Raw genomic sequence first — 20,168 nt, 5'->3', positions numbered from 1 at the left:
AGTGGGTTTATCTGATTCCGAACAAAAACATACCAACTGTACCAAGTGCTTAATGTTAACCTCTGTTTCAATACACAGAAGACCTAAGTCTCTGAAGAAAAATGCACATTTTTAGCTTGCTAAAAATGAATTGTGTTGTAATTGTTTATAAACATGCTTATATTTCTAGAAGAAACCAAGTCTATGGGAATGGAATACCTAAGCATGGGAGACAAACTTGTTGAAGATGGCTGCATTCATATAATTTCATTGGGTTCCAAAGCATTGATGATACAAATCTGGGCAGACTTGAACACTGGAGCTTTCATATTTCGGTATGGTATATTAGTCCAAAAGTCAAATGTTTGTAAACATGTTGTCCTATCTAACTTCTAGCAGCAGCTTGCAGAGAACACTGCTGTGGAATAAAAAACTACTTTTTATAGTAGAGCAATTGTACATGCTGGAAACATCAAATGAAGTTTATTGTATATAACCTACGGGATTATTACATCTCAGATCTTATATGTTTCATATAAATATATATAAAGAGTTGCCCTAAGTTTGTTGCAAGATGAGACATAAACACAGTGTAATGCAAAGTGACAAAGTAGTGATGAAGTGACACAGCAAAAGCTTTTGTAGCTGTAGATTTTCATAACTCAGGTGTGAAAATTCTTAATAGCTATGACAATCCTCATCTTCTGAACACCTCTTAGTATTATTTTACTTCCTAGATCCTTAAAACAGATCTAAAGCCTGAATTTTAGAGCACTTAATTTCATAGGTTTCAAAGAACTTGCATTTTTTAATGCAAATTACTTCTCTGTAAAATAGAGATATTATACTAATCTAAAATGTAAGTAGATACATGCAAGCAGATTAAGTAACTAAGGTGAAACAACATACTTGCATAGATTATTCTGAGCATTCTAAATACATAATTTTGTGATCTAAAAAGTTATCTGTGAAAGATGAGAAATAGAACCTCAAAGTGACTGATAAAATGCATAGTTGGAGCTGAAAATGCAAACCTGAAAACACTTGTTTTCCCTTTTCTGTTTTCATAGTATGTGCATGGATCCAAATGATGAGATGAAAGCAGGTCTTCTGGCACAGGCTGAATCTCCAGAGAATGTTTTCCTTGTGGGCAGGTGGCAGCATTTGGCAGTAACATATCTACAGCTGCCAGAAGGCAAGAAAAATATCCATGGAAAGCTGTTGTTGTGGGTTTCTGGTCAGAGGTAAAATGTACACTAGTTACATCTATATCTTTTTCTTCAAAACCTATCAATTATTTGATAAGAAAGCATCTATGCTACTTCAGTGCAGGCTGAAGTTATGGTTGAGAAGTAGTGGTTTTTTTTGGGGGGATAAGGGGGTGGAATGTCAAGTAGAAATTCTTGAAAAACTGCCATTTTAAAATTTCGCTATAACGATTCAGGTGTGTGTGTATAGCATGTGTATGGTTGCTTCTTCACCGAGGTTAGAGGGGAGGAGAAAGGATTTCCCATCTAGCAAATCCTGACTTTATGGCAAAGCTAGCTGATAACGCTATTTCTTTTCTTCTGTCCTGGGTAGTAATTGAATATACATGCCATTATAGGCACCTTGAAACTCAGTTATAGAAGGTGAAGATGGCTTTATTAATTTAATGTCAATAACTACATGGCTTCTCATCTACTAAGTATTAAAATTTATTTTAAGTCTAAGCTGACTACTTGAGGTAGCAATTTTGAACACTTATTTACACTTTATTTTTAGGAAATGTGAGATCAACTTAGATTATGCACTACCAAGGAAATCAAGCTTGTCATCTGACAGTAATAAAACATTTTGTATGATTGGCCACTGTACATCATCTCAGGAAGAATTGCTTCGCTTGTCAGGCAGATGGGATCTTGGAAATCTGCTTCTTTTTAATGGTACTTCTGTATGCTTTGTTTTTCTAGCATAAGTCTTTATTTCCTCCTTCCCGATCAAAGACCTAACTTGATTTCTTAACAATGCCACTTATTACAGTAAAAGCAACGATACATTATTTACAAGTGCAATATATTAAAGAGGAAGTAAGCAAACATTTCAGTATTGAGTACTTCCTAACGTGTCTTTCTGCTTCTCCCACTATTGTCTGTCTTTTTTGTGCTGTAGCTGGCAATTCCAGTTACTTCAGTGATCTTAAAAATTTCTTCAAATAATACACTGGGGGGCGAGGGGATAGAGGGGGAAGTGATGGTAATACTTGTTCTCCTTTATCTTAAAGCACTCGGTCTCTGCCAACTGGAAAACAGATTTCATTTACCTGCTTCTAAATTAGTAATTTAAAAATACTTGAAGCATATTAAAAATCAAACGAAATCCAAACCACTAAATGCCTTGTGTTAAACATGCTTATTTCTGAAACTGCTCAAGTTACTTTAGGGTTTTCTTGGACATACAATTCTTCTCCTTCTTCTGAAAGTTTTTTTCAGGACTTCTGTGTGTTTGGTTAGCCCCAAAGACTGGAATCCTGCTGATTATAATTCTGGCATTTCTTCATGTGCAGTGGTCTAGTAAGAACTACCTTACATTAGAAATCAGTTGGCTGGGGTGTGTGGTGTGTCTGTGTTGTGTGTATGGAGACTGCATATTTGAGCAGGCAGCGAGATGTTTGCTGTAAATGTAAGCTCCACCTGGAGAATCAATATGGTCTGCGTTGACTACAGCTGGTATAACTGATGTATCCAGAGAACAATGGATATACAGCTGTTGTGTACCCAAACATCATAGACTTCAGTCCTTCTACTCTCTGAAGCAACTGATAAGAGTTGCTTCATTTGAAGATACATTCTCACAAACAGGTCAATTGAGGGATAACCTTCCCTCACTCTCTAGGCAGTGTCATTTGACTTTTTTATTTTCTACACTTATTTTTTTCTCCCTGTTGGTTGTAGTGAACTATTATTATTGGATCCTTGAGTCACTCTGATCAAGTCTTCATGGTGTTGTGGCATGTTCTTACTATCTACAGTCTTGCTATGCTTTGAGAACTGAGTAGTCTTGGATAGATAACTTTTCAATTAAAAAAAAAAAAGAGTAATTGATTAATTTAGTGCCAAAGGCAACTGAAAACAAATCAGGAAAGCTGTCTGTTTGAACTTAAGACAATAGAACTGAATAATCAGGCCTATGACATGTGGCAGAAGTCAGTGCTTCACAGTAGTTAGCACTGGACTTCACTGGTTGTTTCAGATCAGCAGGTCCTGTAAAGAGAGCCAGTAATCTTCCTTCTTAAGGTATAAACTTCACCTTAATGTATGCTTAGAAGTTAATGTCCTTTTTGTGTTCTAGGTGCAAAGATTGGACCAGAGGAAGCATTTTACTTATACACCTGTGGACCAGACTTCACGTCTGTAATGCCTTGTAAATACGGCAAAACATTGGCTGAATGCTCAAAGTACATAAGTAAAGATATTCTACAATGTGAACAAATTAAGGAGCTCTTCATGACAAAAAAGGAAGTGGATGTTGGACCTTTAATTGTAAGGTTCTACTTAAAAATGGTTCCTAAACTCTTAGAACTGATTAAGAAGCTGGGAAATTGTTTTCTGCTGTCTCCTAAAATGCTTTACTTCCTAAAGGCTGGCAGGAGTAAATCCAGTTCTCATTAACATAACTGCAGAAGTCTTTCCATTTATTTCAGTGGGAGTTGCTCTGTACACCCTGTGTAGAGTTCATCTTCATGCATATTTTGTTTGTCTGAGAAGCAGGCACCTCTAGAGTTGTTTTAAGTACCTGTCCTAGGATTAATGGGTAGCTGTTCACTTCATTAGCATAGAGGTAGCCAAGGACAGCTTAGCTTAGTTAACTTCTTAGCATTAAAACAGGAAGATAGGATTTATCTGGCTTTAACAGGAAGCAAAAACTTCATCCTTCTTCTGTGGTGTTGAGAGAGCTGAAAGCTTGACTGAATGAATGGTCATCTTCCAGGTAGCGGATTGTTGTTTTTCACATCTGCCCTGATGCATACAGTTGTAAATATTAGTTATGTTAGAAAAAGGAAAAAAAAAATATATTACACTTGGAGATTTCTATTACTTTTGGAAAATTGTCCTCATACAGGTAACTCCTGTTGTATGAATTGTTCCCACTAGAGGGAATTTTCTGGTATAGTTCTACAGCAGCTCTGTAGCTTTAGGCAAAGGATCTTTCTGGATGTAGTTCTTGTAAACATTAGTACCAATTAGTAAACTAACTGGTACTACAGTGAATAACCAGAATAAAGCTATATGTTCAAGTGAAAAATCCATCTCTGTACTTCTGCATAGAACAAATGCCTTAAATGTAATTACTCTATTGTAGCCTCTATGTGAAATAAATAGACACAGCCAGTTTTCATTTTCTGTGAAAATGAGTTGGTTACTTCTGATAGGTTTGATTTTTTTGATTTAGTCTTTTCATCAGTAAAAACAACTTCTGTAGCCTTATGTGTAAATTATGTATAAATCTTCTATTGACACCCATTTTATAATGGTGAAGCTGATTGAAGAACTGACTTAAAACTAAATGTTTTGGAGATATTTTGAAAAATAGCAGTTACTCTATATTTTGGACTTGGTCATTCTTCCACTTTTAGGCAAGTTTGTTTCCCTTTCTGATATTTCAGTATGTTTATTTTCATTCAAATTTGTTACCTTTTTTGCAAAATAGTTGTGATTGTTTTTCAGGTGATAACAGGAAACTGATCCTTGGTGTATGTTTTTTAGTTACAGCCAAGGAAGTTAAGAAAACATGACAAAGATTTCTTAAATTTAGTTCTGTTGCATTTTAGTACATGCGTATCTGTACAAAACTTAGTGCATACGAATGGTAAAGCAGAAATGAATCGTTGAGGTTGCTGTTATTTGCTGTTAGGTGTCTGTATGTGTTCTTTTAATTAAATCAGTTCAACTATCTTAATTTTTTGGCTAATAAACCTCTTGTATTTCAGGAAAGTCTTGCTGTTGTTTATACCACGTGCTGCCCTGGTCAGTATACCATATATGAACCTGTTATTAGACTGAAAGGTCAAGTGAAGACTGTTCCTTCTCAGAGACCCTTCAGTTTAAAAGAAGTTCAGAGCAATGTATTGGATTCTCATCACTTGAAAACACTTCAGCCTGTTGAATATAAAACTCTCCAGGGTATCCTACATGAAATTGGAGGAACTGGTGCATTTGTTTTCCTCTTTGCTAGGGTAAGGGAGCTGGAGGAGGGGGAGTGCATGCATATGATTGCCTGTATAAGGCTTTCCTTTGATCTTGGGTAGCAAGTAACATATTCCAGCTACCTAATTCATGTCAATTACAAGTCTGCATGTGATATTTTTTATTTTTAAAGAAAACTTGTGGAAGGAATCTGTTGTAAGAGTGCATCATAAGGTTGTCTTAAACAGGAAGCTGAACTGAATTATGTAATGCTTTTTATAATATAGCTTGTATGTACAAGATGTGTTCTGATTTAGAGATGGGGCTTCTAAATGTCAAAATAACTTATTTTTAGGAGTATTGTAGAGCTGGCTGTATTTTTTGGTTTCTAATTTTTAAATCTAAGTATTGATTAATATTTTTAAAAGTCCTTGAATGCATTGCATCTCTAATGCTTGAAACACAGGATATTCATAATGCAAGTATGAAGAAATGTATAACTACTTAGCGTGCAGAACTTTTTATCTAATAAAATCTGAGGTCTTTTTTGAAAGCAAGTCTTTTAGCAATGTTCAAGGCTTAACCTGTCCAATAATTTAATTTCCAAAATACTAAGGCTATGAAGCTTAATTACTACTTTACTAGGGCCTGTATGTGAAAAGCCAAATACCCATGCTAGGAGTCTCTGTAGTGTTAGTTCCCTCAGAATACTAATGCAGGCCTAAAACTTGTTTTGCGTGCATCTGTGGAAACAGTTTTCTAAAAAGTATATATGGAGATTAATCAGTGCACATTAAACTAGAGACAGGTGTTGCGGCTTCTGGTTATGGAAATACTGCCTGCTAAGTTTTAATATTGATAGTGAAATCTGAAGAGAAAATTCTTATTTGTGGTACTATATAATGCATGTTTGTGCATGCTTTTTATGGACAAAATAAAACTTGTATGTAGACACTTACAATCAAATGTTGGTGTAGTCTATGCCAGCAGGAACCTTAAATTAAAAGTTTAACCAAATTCATAAATGAAAGGCAAAACTGAGAGCATCCAGAGGAGGGCTATGAAGACGGTGAAAGGTCTAGAGGGCAAGATGTACGAGGAGCAGCTGAGATCCCTTGGTTTGTTCAGCCCAGAGCAGAGGGGAGGCCTCCTGGCAGCCTGCAGCTTCCTCACTGAATATGCATATATATTTAGAAATAGTAACATATGTCATCTGACAATCTTTAATCCAGAAGTTATGGCTTGAGACTGCCACAAATAATTTCTAAGGCTTTTTTCTAAACATTTCTCATGTAAAGTGTTCTATTAAACTTGTTTTTTCAGGTTGTAGAGATCAGCAGCTGTGAAGACACTCAAGCTTTAGCACTGCAACTTATACTGTCTTTAACAAAATACAATCAACAGAGAATACAGGAGATGAAAAATTGTAATGGTTATTCCATGATTCATCGAGTGTTGATCAAACCAAAATGCATTGTTGGATTTCGCATGCTGAAGGTAGAGCACTCTTTAAACCTGATTCTGTTAATGCTAGCACAAACTTAGAACTTCTTTGTGACTTTAATTCTACATCTGAAGCTGTCTTTGCGAAAGTAGAACAGTGCTTTGGAGCCGGTTCAGTTCAGGATTGTTTTCGTCTTGAACTAGAAACTACTGATGGGTGAGCAGAGAAAAAGGAAATGTTGAAAGATTCTGATTTCAAAGGGGATGGGAAAAAATGCAACTTCTCTCTGAGAGCAAAGACTCTGAAGTAAACTTAAACTTCTAAGCAATGAACAGCAAGTTGGATTCTATTTTTGTTTTTAGTTATAGTGGCCAGGTAGAAAAACGTGCGCGCAGTGAATGAACCCTGTTCTATTTGTACCATCATGCTGTAAGATGGATAAGTGGCCAGAAGTGTGTGAGTGCATCTTTAAATAGATAAATGAACTGCTGGTTGTCTGAAGCATCTTGGCAATAACTTTTAGAAGCTTGTTTTTAATGGGTAATCTAGTTGTACATGGATCATGAAAACACCTAGAGGTATTTTGCTGTATAGCTTTCTGCAGTTTAAGAGCTTAGGTGTGATTGTAATTCTCAAATCATGAAGCTTCACTTGAAAAGTCCTGATCAAGGCTATTAAAAGCGTCTTTCAAAAGTGCCTATTTTGGCACTCAAAACACCTGAAATTTTTCAGAATTTGTGTACTGGTGCTATAAGGCCTCTACAATGAATCCAGTGAGGTGACTAAACTGAAATTATTTTGCAGGTTGGCCAGGTAGACTTGCGCCTTCCCTGTCAAGAGGCTGATGTGTCTTTAAAGGTTTTTGATAAATCTGATAGGACAACTGTTCTGTTTTGTGGTTAATCTAAATTCCCTTCTCCGCTTCTTTAAGACTCTCCTTGAAGGATGCTGCAGTGGTGAGATTCTGTATATAAATGAGAATGGGCAATTCATGCTTGACACGGATTCTACAGCAGTTATCCAAGATGTTGAATTGTTAGAAAAGCTACTGCTTGACTGGAAGATATGGTCTAAAGCAAAGGTAATTACTTTCTTTTTGGAAAGATTGTCTGAAAGCCAAATTTAACAAGTGTTCTGACCTCTGAAATGAATTTCTGCAGTTTAGGAAACTTCAGTAATTAGTGACATCTAAAATTAATTAATAAAAATTATTAAAAAATTAATGGTCCTTATTTTTCTTTAAGTAGCTGGTAGTAGCTTTTAGCTCCCAGTATCAATATTGCAGGCTGCCTTAGTGTATTAAAATCTATAGATGCAGTGTATATAAATTACTTGTTAGTTGATTGTTTTTCATCCTTTCCAACAAGTTTTCAAGAGAAACTTGGTGTGACTGAGGAAAATGTTCAGCTTCCCCCTGGAATTAAAAACAAAAACGAAACAACCATCTGGTGTTACCTAAAACACATTTTGTGTGTCCTTTATTTTAAGGTGTAATTTTTTTTTTAGCTTTAATCACTAAAATGTGATAAATTGCAAACTCTTCTGATAGTTTCTAGTTCTGACCTGACTCTTTGCAATCACTTAGTTTTGCTGCTGTGAAAAAGATTAAGTTAATTTGTCTGTTTCTTATCTGTTAGTTGTTTTTATTCTCAGGATAGATTCAGCAATAGGTAGTAAGCTATGTTCCTGTTCTGTTTGTTTTTCAGCAAGGTGTTTGGGAAACTCTGTTAGCAGCTCTAGAAATCCTTATCAGAGCTAACCACCACCAACAGATGTTTAACATTAAACAGCTGTTGAAAGCTCAAGTGGTACATCACTTCCTGTTAACTTGCCAGGTTCTGCAGGTAATTCCGATTTGAAATCCTATTTTGTGCTTGGCAAGTACTTGGTTTTACTTAATGAAAAAATACGGAACTGCATGCTATAGGGAAAAAAAGTGAATGCAGTAGACTGTCCTCTGTGCTTCCAGACTGCTTTCATCCTCTACAACAGGCACTGTTGCTGTAAACTGATACAGTTCCCTAATGAGAGCACAATGCTGTTTTTCCTGATGGACAGAAGGAACAAGTGGTTTTAACCATATGCTACTAATCGAAAGCCTAGACACAGGCTTACTTGTGAAATCCATGTGTGAGGAGGAGCTGAAACAAACTGTGAACCTTTTGTACAGGCCTAAGATGCCTCTCACTAGTTTTACCATCATCAAGTCTTCATTACCGAGAAATATATATGGGTCATAGGAGAATGTTACCGCCTGCCTCTCTGTCCTTAGAAACTAGTACCTTTCTGGTTTAGTAATAGACTTCTTGGAAATCACACAAATTAAATGTGACACGAACTGTCTTAGTATATTTTCAGAAGCATGTCCCTAATTAGTGATGACCAAAATCTTACTGAAATCTCTGCAGACTTCTTAACGAGTTAAGATTTTTTTCCTCAATCTGAAGGCAGTTAGATGTGAAATAAAAAAGTATTTCTCTAACCGCCTTCATACCTGTTTGTTCTCCTGGTATAGCATGATAGTTAAACTGTCAAATTAAAAATACAAATAACTTAGTTGTACTGCTCTTTCTTTCTAGGAGCATAAAGAAGGGCACCTTGCATCCCTGCCTCGGGAGGTTTGTAGGTCATTTGTGAAAATAATTGAAGAAGTGCTTGGATCTCCCCCAGACCTGGAACTGCTGACACTGGTCTTCAATTTTCTCTTAGCCGTTCACCCTCCCACTAATACATATGTTTGTCACAATCCTACCAACTTCTACTTTTCACTGCACATAGGTAGATATTTTGTGTTTAACTAGAAATGGACATTAAGATAAAATTCTACTGAGGTGTGTGTGTGTATATAAATGTATGTATCACTGTTACAGACTATTGCTTTCTGAGTATCTTTTTTTGGTTGCTATATTGTAACTTTATTTACAAAACTACTGACTTAAAGTATTTCACTGTATTGAAAGACATTCTAGTTAGACTTGGCTTGGTTTACTAGGAGAGCTTTCTTCCGTTTAGAGCTACAGATAATGGCCCTGGTGTTTGTCTTTAATTTTCTTGAAAGTTTGCTGCTAACTGTAATACATAACAGTTTCCTGTAGAGACATGATACCCATGAATGCCTGCAAATTTGGTAAATCCTAGATATATATGGTTTTGCAGCGTCAAAAGCTTAGGCTCAGAGGACTATAACACACCAATAATGCACTCATTTTGAGTATATTTCCAAGAAAGACAACATTATTTAGGCAATTGGGGTTCTAGTGAAAAAGTTTAGCTGGAATGTTTCATAGTATGTATTTGCTTGTATATCACAGATACCAAGTGAAGTAAAAGTAATTCTGCACTACAGGTTTAAAAAATAATGAAGGTTGCCCAATTCCATTTATTAGTGTACCTCACAGGATTTCAATTATTGCTGCTGTATGCAAACACTTAAAACTGGAACTCAGATGAAGCTGATCTGACGCAGCTGTCAGTAGGCCTACAATGCAAATTTGTTAAGAAAGGCTATCTCGTTTAAAAAAAATATATTAAAAAAAATGGTCATTTCTGAGAATCAATCTATCAGGAATTCCAATGTAAATAAAACTTTTTACAGAAAGTTCCTCTAGGGAAATGAACAGAAAATAGTATAATACCACAAGAGTCCTATAATGTTCATAGATTTTCTATGTAAATTATAAACTAAAGTCAATGAAAACTGCAACCAAGCTGTTTCCAGATCTAAATTACAATTAGGAAGCATTTTCCTGCCACTTTTATGTAATCACTGCTGCTTGTTAAATGTTTTGGCATTTAGCAACATAATAACAAGATTAATATTAGCATTGTATGACTTCAGCTGTAAACTATGCCAAGATTGAAAATTTAACCAGTTAGAAAATTTTTCTTCTGATGCAGGTGCCAGTGTACCTCCAGTTTTAGTAACTGTTGTGTGTCCAAAGACAGTATGGTTGTTTTTCTTATCTATCCTCTAAAATTAATAGATGTAAAACAGAGTAAAAGTAGAACTCATTTTTTTTATACTTAGAGTTTTATTAGATGAACATAAACAGTCATCTGTCTTGACATGGCAAAAAGTCCATGTTACTTATTACTGGCAGTATGCAAGTGAGGACCATCTTTAAAGATAGTTACTCTAGAACAACTTAATATTTTCAATGTTCTGAAGTAAAATTTGAAGATACGTTACCAAAAGAAACAAAAAAAAGTTGGTCTCAAATTTTTTTCCTCAGATGCTAGTGAGTCAAACATTTCTCACTAGCCTGTAGTGATCAACTTTTATGTAACCTGAATAAGAATTTTAATATATCAAGAATGTGAACTTACTATGCTTTTATGTAACTTTTCCCCTTTTCCTTCTAGATGGCAAAATTTTTCAGGAGAAAGTTGAATCCCTTATGTACCTAAGAAATTCCAGCAGTGGTGGGAAGTCAGTAGACAGTTCAGCATTTGTGGTTACGACTCCAACTGGTTTTGCAGCTCTACCACTTGAAGGTAAAACAATGCTGGAAAAACACATAAGGACATTAAGACAGTTCTTTGTAGAGTGCCTTAAAGTGTTACTTTTCCATGTCTTTCTTACTAAGCCCCCTACTGCCACCATCACCCCTCAGTTTGTTCAGTTTGATGTCTGAACAGCAGAGTAAGAATTCAGTTGAATAGAACAGGCTGCCTCAACTGCTCTTTTTTCTCAGGTAGAGACAAATTGCAATGCTAATGGCTCAGGCAGTGAAGTGGGCCAGCTAAATAAATTCTTTTGTTGTATAGGCTTGCTAGAGATGTGAGAATGCCTTAACTAGGCAATAGTTAAAATAGTAAGCTATAGGCAGCTATCTTGTCTGTGCAGAAGGTATTAAGCTGATACTTCAGTTGTACATAATTCTTAATCTCCATCTAAATGTAGTATTAAAATATTGGCATTTAATTATACTGCAGGTATATATACTGTCCTTACATGAGAGAAGATGAGAACCAAGATATAACTTGTTCTTTACATGCTTTATATAAATTAAGAGTGAATAGCTTTCTTGAAACAGCCTCATTATATAGCATGCTAAGCAAGTCATGGGCTGTGGAAATAACTGCTTTAATCGCTTTTGAATTTTTCTACTACAGATGTTGAAGTAGTCCAAATCTATGAAGTAGTGTGAATTTACTAGTTTACAATGGTAACTTGTCAGTTAGCTTGTTGTCCAGGGTAGTATTTTCAGCCTTATTGGATAATTTCTTAGTCACACTTTACACTGTTTTGCATATACAATTGACAAACCACCTGTGAAATGAAAGCTAAAACATGTAACTTATGCTTAAGCCTTTATTTAAACTCTTCAACAATGAGAAATATTTTCCAAACAAAAATGCAAGTTTGTCAGTTTATACAAAACAGGAATGGAAGATTACTCTGTTCTTGGATTTAACTGCATTATATTTCAGATTGTGTATGACTTAGCTATACTCTGTATATAACCGACTTAATACTTTTACAATTGGTGTTTTGTTGGTCCTTTGCTTAGAAAATCAAATAGTTTTCAAACAGTGCATTGAAATACTTAGTTTAAATCCTTTACTGAAGGCAGTGATATAAAGAGCAGACCAGAGTTGTGTATAGAGTTGGTCATTCTCCCATATTTAGATGATATATGAAATCTTACTCTCTTAAACAGAGTACTTTTTCATATCAATAGTACCGAACTCTTGTACATGAATGAAGACTATTCATGTGCACCAGAGGAATGCTCATCATAAATTTTTGTGAAAGTAGGTGTTCACGTTGTGATTATGAATTTGAATTTTTAAATTTAGGTAAAATATTTCAAATGGCATTCTTATTAGACAACTTGCTACTTACTTGTGTGTTTGCAGTTGTATATAGTATCTGCAAATTTGTGTAAGCTTGGCTGTAAGACTGCAGCTATGTGGATCATTTCTGTTATGTACAGGACAGGTCAGTCTAGTTGAATGTATTTGTGTATGCATGTATATATTCATGTTCTCTGTATGTTACATATAATTCACAAAAATATTCTGATGCGTTGTCATTGTATCAGTACTAGTCAAAACTATTGCCCTAGTACTAATTAGTTCATAGTTTTCAAAACATTTCCAACTCAGTCTCCTTTTCCTAGACTATCAGAAGGCATCCTCTACCAGGCTGGCATACTTACTGCTTTCCCTCTTGAAAATGTTATGGTGACATCTATAATGTGCTCTGGAAGTAGGACTGCTTCAGGCTAAAATGTGCCATTAAAAGCAGACTACTATGCTAAATAAAACATTTAATAATTCATTACAGATCTGAAATACACAAAATGGCTTGGTGCAAAAAGGTTAAAATTAGTAGGTGAGCAGTTTGCTGTTATCCACTGAAACATGTTGGTAGATTGGGCCTCTTACAACGGAGAAAAGAGCAACCTACTCTTTGAATTTGCTTTGAACAGAGGTTGGACTAGACAGTTTCCAGAGGTGCTTTCTGCCCTCAGTGGTCCTGTGATTCTGAATAAATCCCTACTGAGGGTTGGTTGAGAGGATCAGAATATAAATCTGGGAGACTTGGACTTACATGCAAAAACTATTTTGCAATTCATACATCTTTCAGTTTTATCTTGCCAGTTTTTTGGGTGCATGATAGCTTAGTATCTCTACTTGATCACTTGGCCAAATCTGAGCTACGCCAGTTTTTAAACCAATTTTGCTGCATAAGACTAGTTTAGACGTTGCTGTATTTTCACGTGGAATGTAACAGTGAGTGAAAAGCCTGTTCTGAGTGCAAAAAACAAAGCTAAATATACCCTTATTTCTCTAGAAAACACTTCCAAAGCTACCGTACAGCAGGAGATAAGTTATCAAGTACCTAAAAGGCTATGCAAAAGCTTACCAGCATCTCCTACTTTGTCACCTCAAGTACATCAAAAAAGACTAATTGAAAGATTGAGGAGCATTGATGATCTGCAGAATATTGGCAAGCATGACTACATTGATCTTCAGGATAAAACTGGTTTTGTAACGCATTCTGAAACCATAAAGAGAGTACAAGAAGACTTCCTTAGCAGTTGTGAGTCTGCAAAAACGGTTTGTGACTCAGAATTAACATCTGTTGAAACATTTGAAGACATTCCAAAAGAAGAGGAGTTATCTGAAAATGTGTTTGAGAGTAAAGAAGCAGATGTGGACCTGAAATGTAATGAAGGTGGTGCTGCAGCTGAGCCATTGCTGCGTCGTCCAGACAATCTGAGAGGACTGACTTCACTTCAGAGGAGTCAGAGTAATTTTGCAGGGCTGGGCTTAGCGTTTTCTGTTCATGGAGGATCATCAGCCATTGCTCGCTGGCCAAGCTTTGCTGACAAGAATGTACTTCCTGAGGAATGGGAGAGTCTTGCTTTTTCCTCATCTAATGAGAATACCCGAAAAACATATGAAAGCTCTGATGAGAGGTAAGAAGAAAAAAATAAATCAACAGTAGCTCAGTATATCAGGGAAAGCTTTAATTTCACAATGTTCTTGATTACTATCCTACATAAATAAGTCTAAAAATTAAGAGTATGTTTTCAGTGGCTGTAATAAACCAATTCATTAAGCTTGGTAGTCTACAGAATTGTACCTTTTCGAATTTTACATTTATATAGAGAATTCTTAACATTGGGGATTTTTATACTACCTACAGTAGGAGTGTGAACTTATGGTAGCTCCCCAAAAACCTATGTAGTCATTCTGGTCACATTACACTTCTGTTATTTATTGTCAAAAATAGGTATTAGTAAAGAGTGGTAATAGAACTATTGGTTAAACATTTGCCAAATCCCCCCATGCTGTCCACCCAAATAGTAACCAACAGTTATGCATTTCTTAAGGTTTCCTGTTGTAGACAACAAACTGAGGTAAAATGCATTTCTTTGTGTTCAGATGTACAGAAGACTGTATTGTGCTTGTCTGTTGTGGATTATATGACCTCTTGCGTGGAGTTCTCCTAATATTACCAGATGTCATGCTGGAAGATGTGATGGACAAACTTATCCAACCTGATTATCTCATAGTTCTTGTGAACCACCCATCTCCTCTCATACAGCAAGGCGTCATTAAAGTAAGCCAATATAAAATGTGTTCAACTAAGAAGTTGTCAGCTAGTTGTGAGCTTACTTTGTCAAAAACATGAAAGTAAAATAAAAAATAACAATTTCTTCATTTTTGTGGACTTCTGAATTTTAAAATCTATTTCCACCCCTATGGTTTGAAACAAAACACCAGCAAGCCAAAAGAATCTATCAACAGAAATATAATTTGTGATCTAAGCCAGAGAGCTTACACACTAGGATGGAAGGCTTAATACACAAAGTTCGAATGTATCTGTAGATTTAGACTGGATATAGAGGAATAAATCTTTTTATGATAAGGGTGGTGAGAGACTAGAACAGGTAGCCCAGAGAAACTGGAAATGTTCAAAGTCAGGCTGAAAGAGGCTTTGAGCAACCTCGTCTAGTGGGAGGTGTCCCTGCCTATGGTAGGGGGAGTGTGTGTGGGGTTTGAACTAGATGATCTTTAATGTTGCTTCAACCCAAGCCATTCTGTGGTTCTGTACCTGTTATGTATGTGACTTGATCTCCCTTGAACTTGACTAGGAACCTAAAATAGTTTTTGGAGTTTAAAAAATAAATAAATTCAGCTGTGATGGGTGTAGCAAGGCAGTTTAGACCAGAGTTGCAATGTAAAAACAATTAGTTTTTAATCTGGAATTTTAAAAATCATTGATTTCAAACTGTTTAAATTGTAGGCAAGAACTAAACTTTTAGGCAAGTTGTTAAATATGTACATCTTATGTTGTAATTATATATTTATTTTTAGTTGTTGGATGCATATTTCAACAGAGCAAGGAGGGAGCAGAAGGAGAAGTTCCTAAAGAATCGTGGCTTCTCCTTGCTTGCTAACCAGCTCTACCTTCACCAGGGGACTCAGGAAGTTGTAGAGTGCTTTTTGGAAATGCTCTTTGGCCGCTCCGTTGGCTTGGATGAAGAGTAAGTAATGCTTTGCTTTTGTATCCTGTAACTTAACATTTAAACTAAAAGTAGTGCACTTTCTTGCTGAAGGCAAAGATGTAATAGCTTCCTAAGTACTATTTTTTCCTTCCATAAAGCAAAGTTCTTCAAATATTTTACATGTTTTAACACTGCTTTAACATTTTTCAAGTGCATTAGACCACTTAAAGCTATTGTATGGTCCTTAAGCTTTTGATAAACAACTTCATCTCATGGGTGCTGTCAGGATGTTCTAAACCCTCAGCACTTCAGAGGACCTCGAAGGCCTTTGCACTTTGAATTTACTGTAGTCAGTTTAACACATCCTATTCTTCTCTGATCCTATGTGAAACAATGATTTCTATCCTTGGGAATTTTAAGCAGTGGTCACTAGGCTGCTGCTACTGGACTTTGGTAAGTGATTAAGGAAAAAGCTTGATGCTACTTGTTTCCTTGGATTGGTGCTGGCTATAAATCTCTTTTTTCTTTAGGGCTAATATGACAGAAGTGCTATTTACTTGAACTGATGAGCTACCCCATATTGGTAGGAACAGATTACCTTCAAGCAGAACATTAACTTTCTAAGAAATTTATATATTTTAGAATTAGCTTGACTACTTAGTGATTGTACAGGGAGGACACACATCCAAGTACAGTCAGCAAGCAATGCATAAATCTTCAAAAAAGCTCCTTTTCAGTTGCCTTCTTTGCGGGATTTGTAATGGCTTCTGTCTGTTGGCATGGTCTTCACTCCAAAAATGTTCCTGTTTAATTGCAAGACTTAAGCCTTTTGGCTCCTTAACAGTTCTCTGCTTTGGGGCTAGTTATTTCCTCAGAACCCATTGTGGGGCTGGAAAGTTAATTCTTATGGCTCAGGTTAGTTTAGGATGGTACATAGCAGTCATGTGATAAGATGTTTGCTACCTTCAAGTAATCGAGTTTGTTAATGCACAAGTAATACAAGGCCTGAAACTCTGATTTGAAATTCTACAATTGAAATAAGCCAGAAATTGCCAGACTTTGATCTAAACCTCACCACTAATGGATATAAGGCATCAAACCTGCTCTCAAGTCAATATTGTACTGATGCCAAGGTGTATCTGGTTTCTTGATGTCTGTGCTAGTTGTAATATTACTGGAAAGAAAGTCATTCTTGTACACTGATCAAAAAAACATGCTTGCATAAAATCCATACTGTAGATCATTTGTAGTAAGGTGAAGTACTACATATGCTTTTAGATACTTTGTTTCCTTACAAAGTGTTTTATTTTGCTCTTGTTTTCTGTGGTACTGCAATGAAATGTAAGAAATTGGTATCTACATCTTTGCCAAAGTGCTAGTATAGACTGGTATTCCAGCATTAATAATATATTACTAATTATAATAGCTGCATACACTAGGTTGCTATGTAAAGATGTTAGACTGACTTGTATTTATTTCAACAGGTTTGATCTGGAAGATGTCAAGAATGTTGGACTTTTTCAAAAATGGTGTGTCATTCCTGTCCTGGGTCTAATAGAGAACTCTTTGTACGATAATGTTCTGCTGCATAACTGCTTCTGTCTCCTGCTGCAAATTATAAATTCCTGCTCAAAAGTTGCAGACCTGCTGCTTGATAATGGTTTGCTGTATGTATTGTGTAATACACTGGCTGCTCTTAATGGACTGGAAACAAAGTGAGTACTTTATCTGTTGCTATAAAATAACCCAGACACAACCTTTAGAGAAGCAAAAACTGAAGTATATAGTATCCTTATTTAACTTTTGAAATGTTTAGTGAACGTGTAGAAAATAAACTGCTTTTGAAGTCTTCAGCTTTTAACTACACCTCCAAATGAAAGTTAATATTTAGATACTTAGTTTAAATAATAGAACACACTGGTTGTGAAGTATCCTTTGAGTACCCTAAGCTTTTAGGTAGGGCCCAGGAGATGGTAGCATTCTACCATATCTGTTGACAATGTCAGAACTGCAGAAGTGTCCCTCCTGTGCTACCTGTTTTTAATATTTGAGATTCTGAGTAGGTCAAATGATTTAATTATAAATATTCTGTACTTACTGAAGAAACTATACGGTAAAGGAAGGAGAGGTGGGGGTTTTGTGCCTGTACTTCATTAGTTCATATGCTGAAGAAGTAGCCAGATTTCCTTTATCCAATAGTTTTAATTCAGCATGGTTACAGAAAGAGATTGAACTGAATTTCTTGAGACACCCTTGTGAGGAGTTTAGGATTCAGAACTGTTCTTTATCTTATAAGTCTCATTTAAAAAAATACTACTTTTCCAGTAAAACTTCTGTACAATCCTAATGTTAATCTATCTCAAGGATTTTCCAGGCATTCAATTTGCAAAAGTTAAGGCTGAAAAGAGTCTTAGATTACAATTTTCTAGCCTATAGCAGTAATATCTTCAGAAGTACTAATTTCAAATTAAATACAATATAGTAGGTATGGCTGGCAGAAGTAGCAAGAGCAGTAGTAATAGGTCATTGTACAGGTTATATCTACTAAATTGTAACGTTTCTGATGATTACAATTTTGCAGCATTCCCCTGAATGACTACAAGTTGCTTGCATGCGATATACAACAGTTGCTGGTAGCAGTTGCAATTCATGCCTGCAGCTCCTCGGGTTCGCAATATTTTCGTGTTATTGAAGACCTCATTGTGCTGCTGGGTCATCTTCAAAATAGTAAAAATACAAGAATGCAAAGTAAGTTATTTGCTTATTTTTTGGGGTTACAGGACTGGAGAAGTAAATCCTTCCCCACTGATCTTCCAGTTGAGGGTGAAGGGGCATTTTTTGGTGATGAATCTTCTTTTAAGTGGTTCTCAAAGTACTACTCTTACTTGGAAGCCTGTCTTGTGGTAAAGAATTGTGTACTGCTAATATAAATGAACAATGACCATAAGACTTTGATCAGGATGTTTAAATAGAAACCTTCTGTAAAGTTTCATTGAGCTTATTTTCTAGTAATTAAATTCTATGGCTTCTATGTTGAGAACTCAATTCTGTACCATATGCATTTGTATAATGATGAGATGACTTTCAACATGATTTCTTGGAATCAAGAATTTTACCTCTTACACTGTTTTCTTTTACTTTTAACAAATATCTGGAAAAAAATCTTAGACTTGTACAGAAAGCATGCCATTTGGCCTTTATTATGCCTCTTTCCGTAGATATGGCAGTTGCTCTGCAGTTAAGAGTTCTTCAAGCAGCTATTGAATTAATAAAAACTACAGCAAACCAAGATGCTCAGGAGCAGGCTGGATCAGTCCCATCCCTATCTGCACCACATCGTGCAATGTTTCAAAAGCGTAAAGGCATTGCTGGTTAGTAGCAAAAGTGTAATATACTTGTACTCTTGTCTCTGTGTTACTAATGAAATATCTACAAAACTTGTTTTGCTTTTTCTATGAAAACACAAGTTCAAAATGGGTATAGATTACACTGCTCTAAAATACATCATGATTTATTGGCTTTATATATTAATCATATTTTAGAACAGTGTAACCTACCCATTTTAAACTTGGTTTTGTATTACAAGGGGAGAATGGGAGTATGAAATTGAAACTTCAGTTAACTTTCTCATTAGTCTCTAAAGGCAGATACTGCCACCTTTGGAAGAGAATATCAACTGGAAAGTTGCATAGTAAAAACATTTTAAAGGTAGTTCATAGTACTTAACTTCGTAGTAATATTGAAATACAAAAAAAAAAGTGCTTCTAAGTTGAATGCAGCTACAATGTGGGGATTGCACTGTTGCACAGCTTTTAATTAGTGATTATCCTGAAGAAACATCTGGCACTGCAAATTCAGCTGGGAATGTGGGGGAGCTGGACTCTACCATGGAAACTTTCATAAAACATTTGTACAGTTCTAGGTTTAACAATAATACTGTGTCTGTATTGGATGGTTTGTGAATCATTCTGCAAAGCTTTTGGATTCTTCTGGCTGGAACTTTAATTTGTATGTTGCGTTTAAATGAAGCCACATTTAAGGCGTGTAGAAGATGTAATTTAAAAACCTGAAGTATTTCACTTCTTTTAAAAAATCTTTTATTCCTTGTTTTCTATGGGAACCTTTTTCGTAATATGGTCAGCCTATGAGACTCCTCTCCGTCAGCCCAGTAAATACAGTGAAAATATTTGTGAGGTAATCTAGTAAGGCACCAGGGGTGTGTGTGTGGTTGTAGTTACTTCAAAAAGAATGAAGTACAGTCAATGCTCAGCAGTTCATTTCAAGAATTGTTTTTCCAAGGAGTGTTCTGGTAAGATAGAAATAGTTCTCATGTGGTACAAAATGCATTTGTTTATACACAGTTAATATAGTGACTCCTCAGTTGTGTTGGTAGTCAGCTTCTGATATTAAAAGTGAGTAATACCATATTAAAAACTAATGCATCCTTTATCATAATTGCACAGTGAAAATGGATTGAGTGACTTCTTTGCACAAAAATATATAAGTTGCACAATAAATCTGATCTTGAGACTAAATCATTTTATGGTGCCATTTCTTGAATTTTGTATGTTTTTAAATATAAAACGTTAAAAGAAAGAGGCAAACACTCAAATG

At 35.7% G+C, this 20,168-nt stretch overlaps 1 protein-coding gene across 3 annotated transcripts in view; it reads left to right on the top strand.

The window, feature by feature from the left end:
- LYST (lysosomal trafficking regulator) overlaps positions 1 to 20,168 on the top strand; it is an 81,117-nt gene that overhangs the window by 35,038 nt on the left and 25,911 nt on the right. For all 3 annotated transcript variants that reach the window (XM_032183498.1, XM_032183497.1, XM_032183496.1), the window contains exons 13-28: positions 170 to 314; positions 1,050 to 1,223; positions 1,744 to 1,904; positions 3,310 to 3,500; positions 4,949 to 5,194; positions 6,468 to 6,641; positions 7,520 to 7,669; positions 8,295 to 8,432; positions 9,168 to 9,366; positions 10,951 to 11,082; positions 13,391 to 14,018; positions 14,488 to 14,665; positions 15,424 to 15,593; positions 17,039 to 17,269; positions 18,136 to 18,302; positions 18,773 to 18,925. In XM_032183498.1, coding sequence (XP_032039389.1) covers positions 170 to 314; positions 1,050 to 1,223; positions 1,744 to 1,904; positions 3,310 to 3,500; positions 4,949 to 5,194; positions 6,468 to 6,641; positions 7,520 to 7,669; positions 8,295 to 8,432; positions 9,168 to 9,366; positions 10,951 to 11,082; positions 13,391 to 14,018; positions 14,488 to 14,665; positions 15,424 to 15,593; positions 17,039 to 17,269; positions 18,136 to 18,302; positions 18,773 to 18,925 — 3,237 coding nt within the window. The remainder of the gene's footprint in view (positions 1 to 169; positions 315 to 1,049; positions 1,224 to 1,743; positions 1,905 to 3,309; positions 3,501 to 4,948; positions 5,195 to 6,467; positions 6,642 to 7,519; positions 7,670 to 8,294; positions 8,433 to 9,167; positions 9,367 to 10,950; positions 11,083 to 13,390; positions 14,019 to 14,487; positions 14,666 to 15,423; positions 15,594 to 17,038; positions 17,270 to 18,135; positions 18,303 to 18,772; positions 18,926 to 20,168) is intronic.

The sequence above is a fragment of the Aythya fuligula genome, chromosome 3, assembly GCF_009819795.1.
Source record: "Aythya fuligula isolate bAytFul2 chromosome 3, bAytFul2.pri, whole genome shotgun sequence".
NCBI classification, from domain to species: Eukaryota; Metazoa; Chordata; class Aves; order Anseriformes; family Anatidae; genus Aythya; species Aythya fuligula.
The sequence above is the reverse complement of the archived record's forward strand: the minus strand, read 5'-3'. Positions and strand labels throughout refer to the sequence as shown.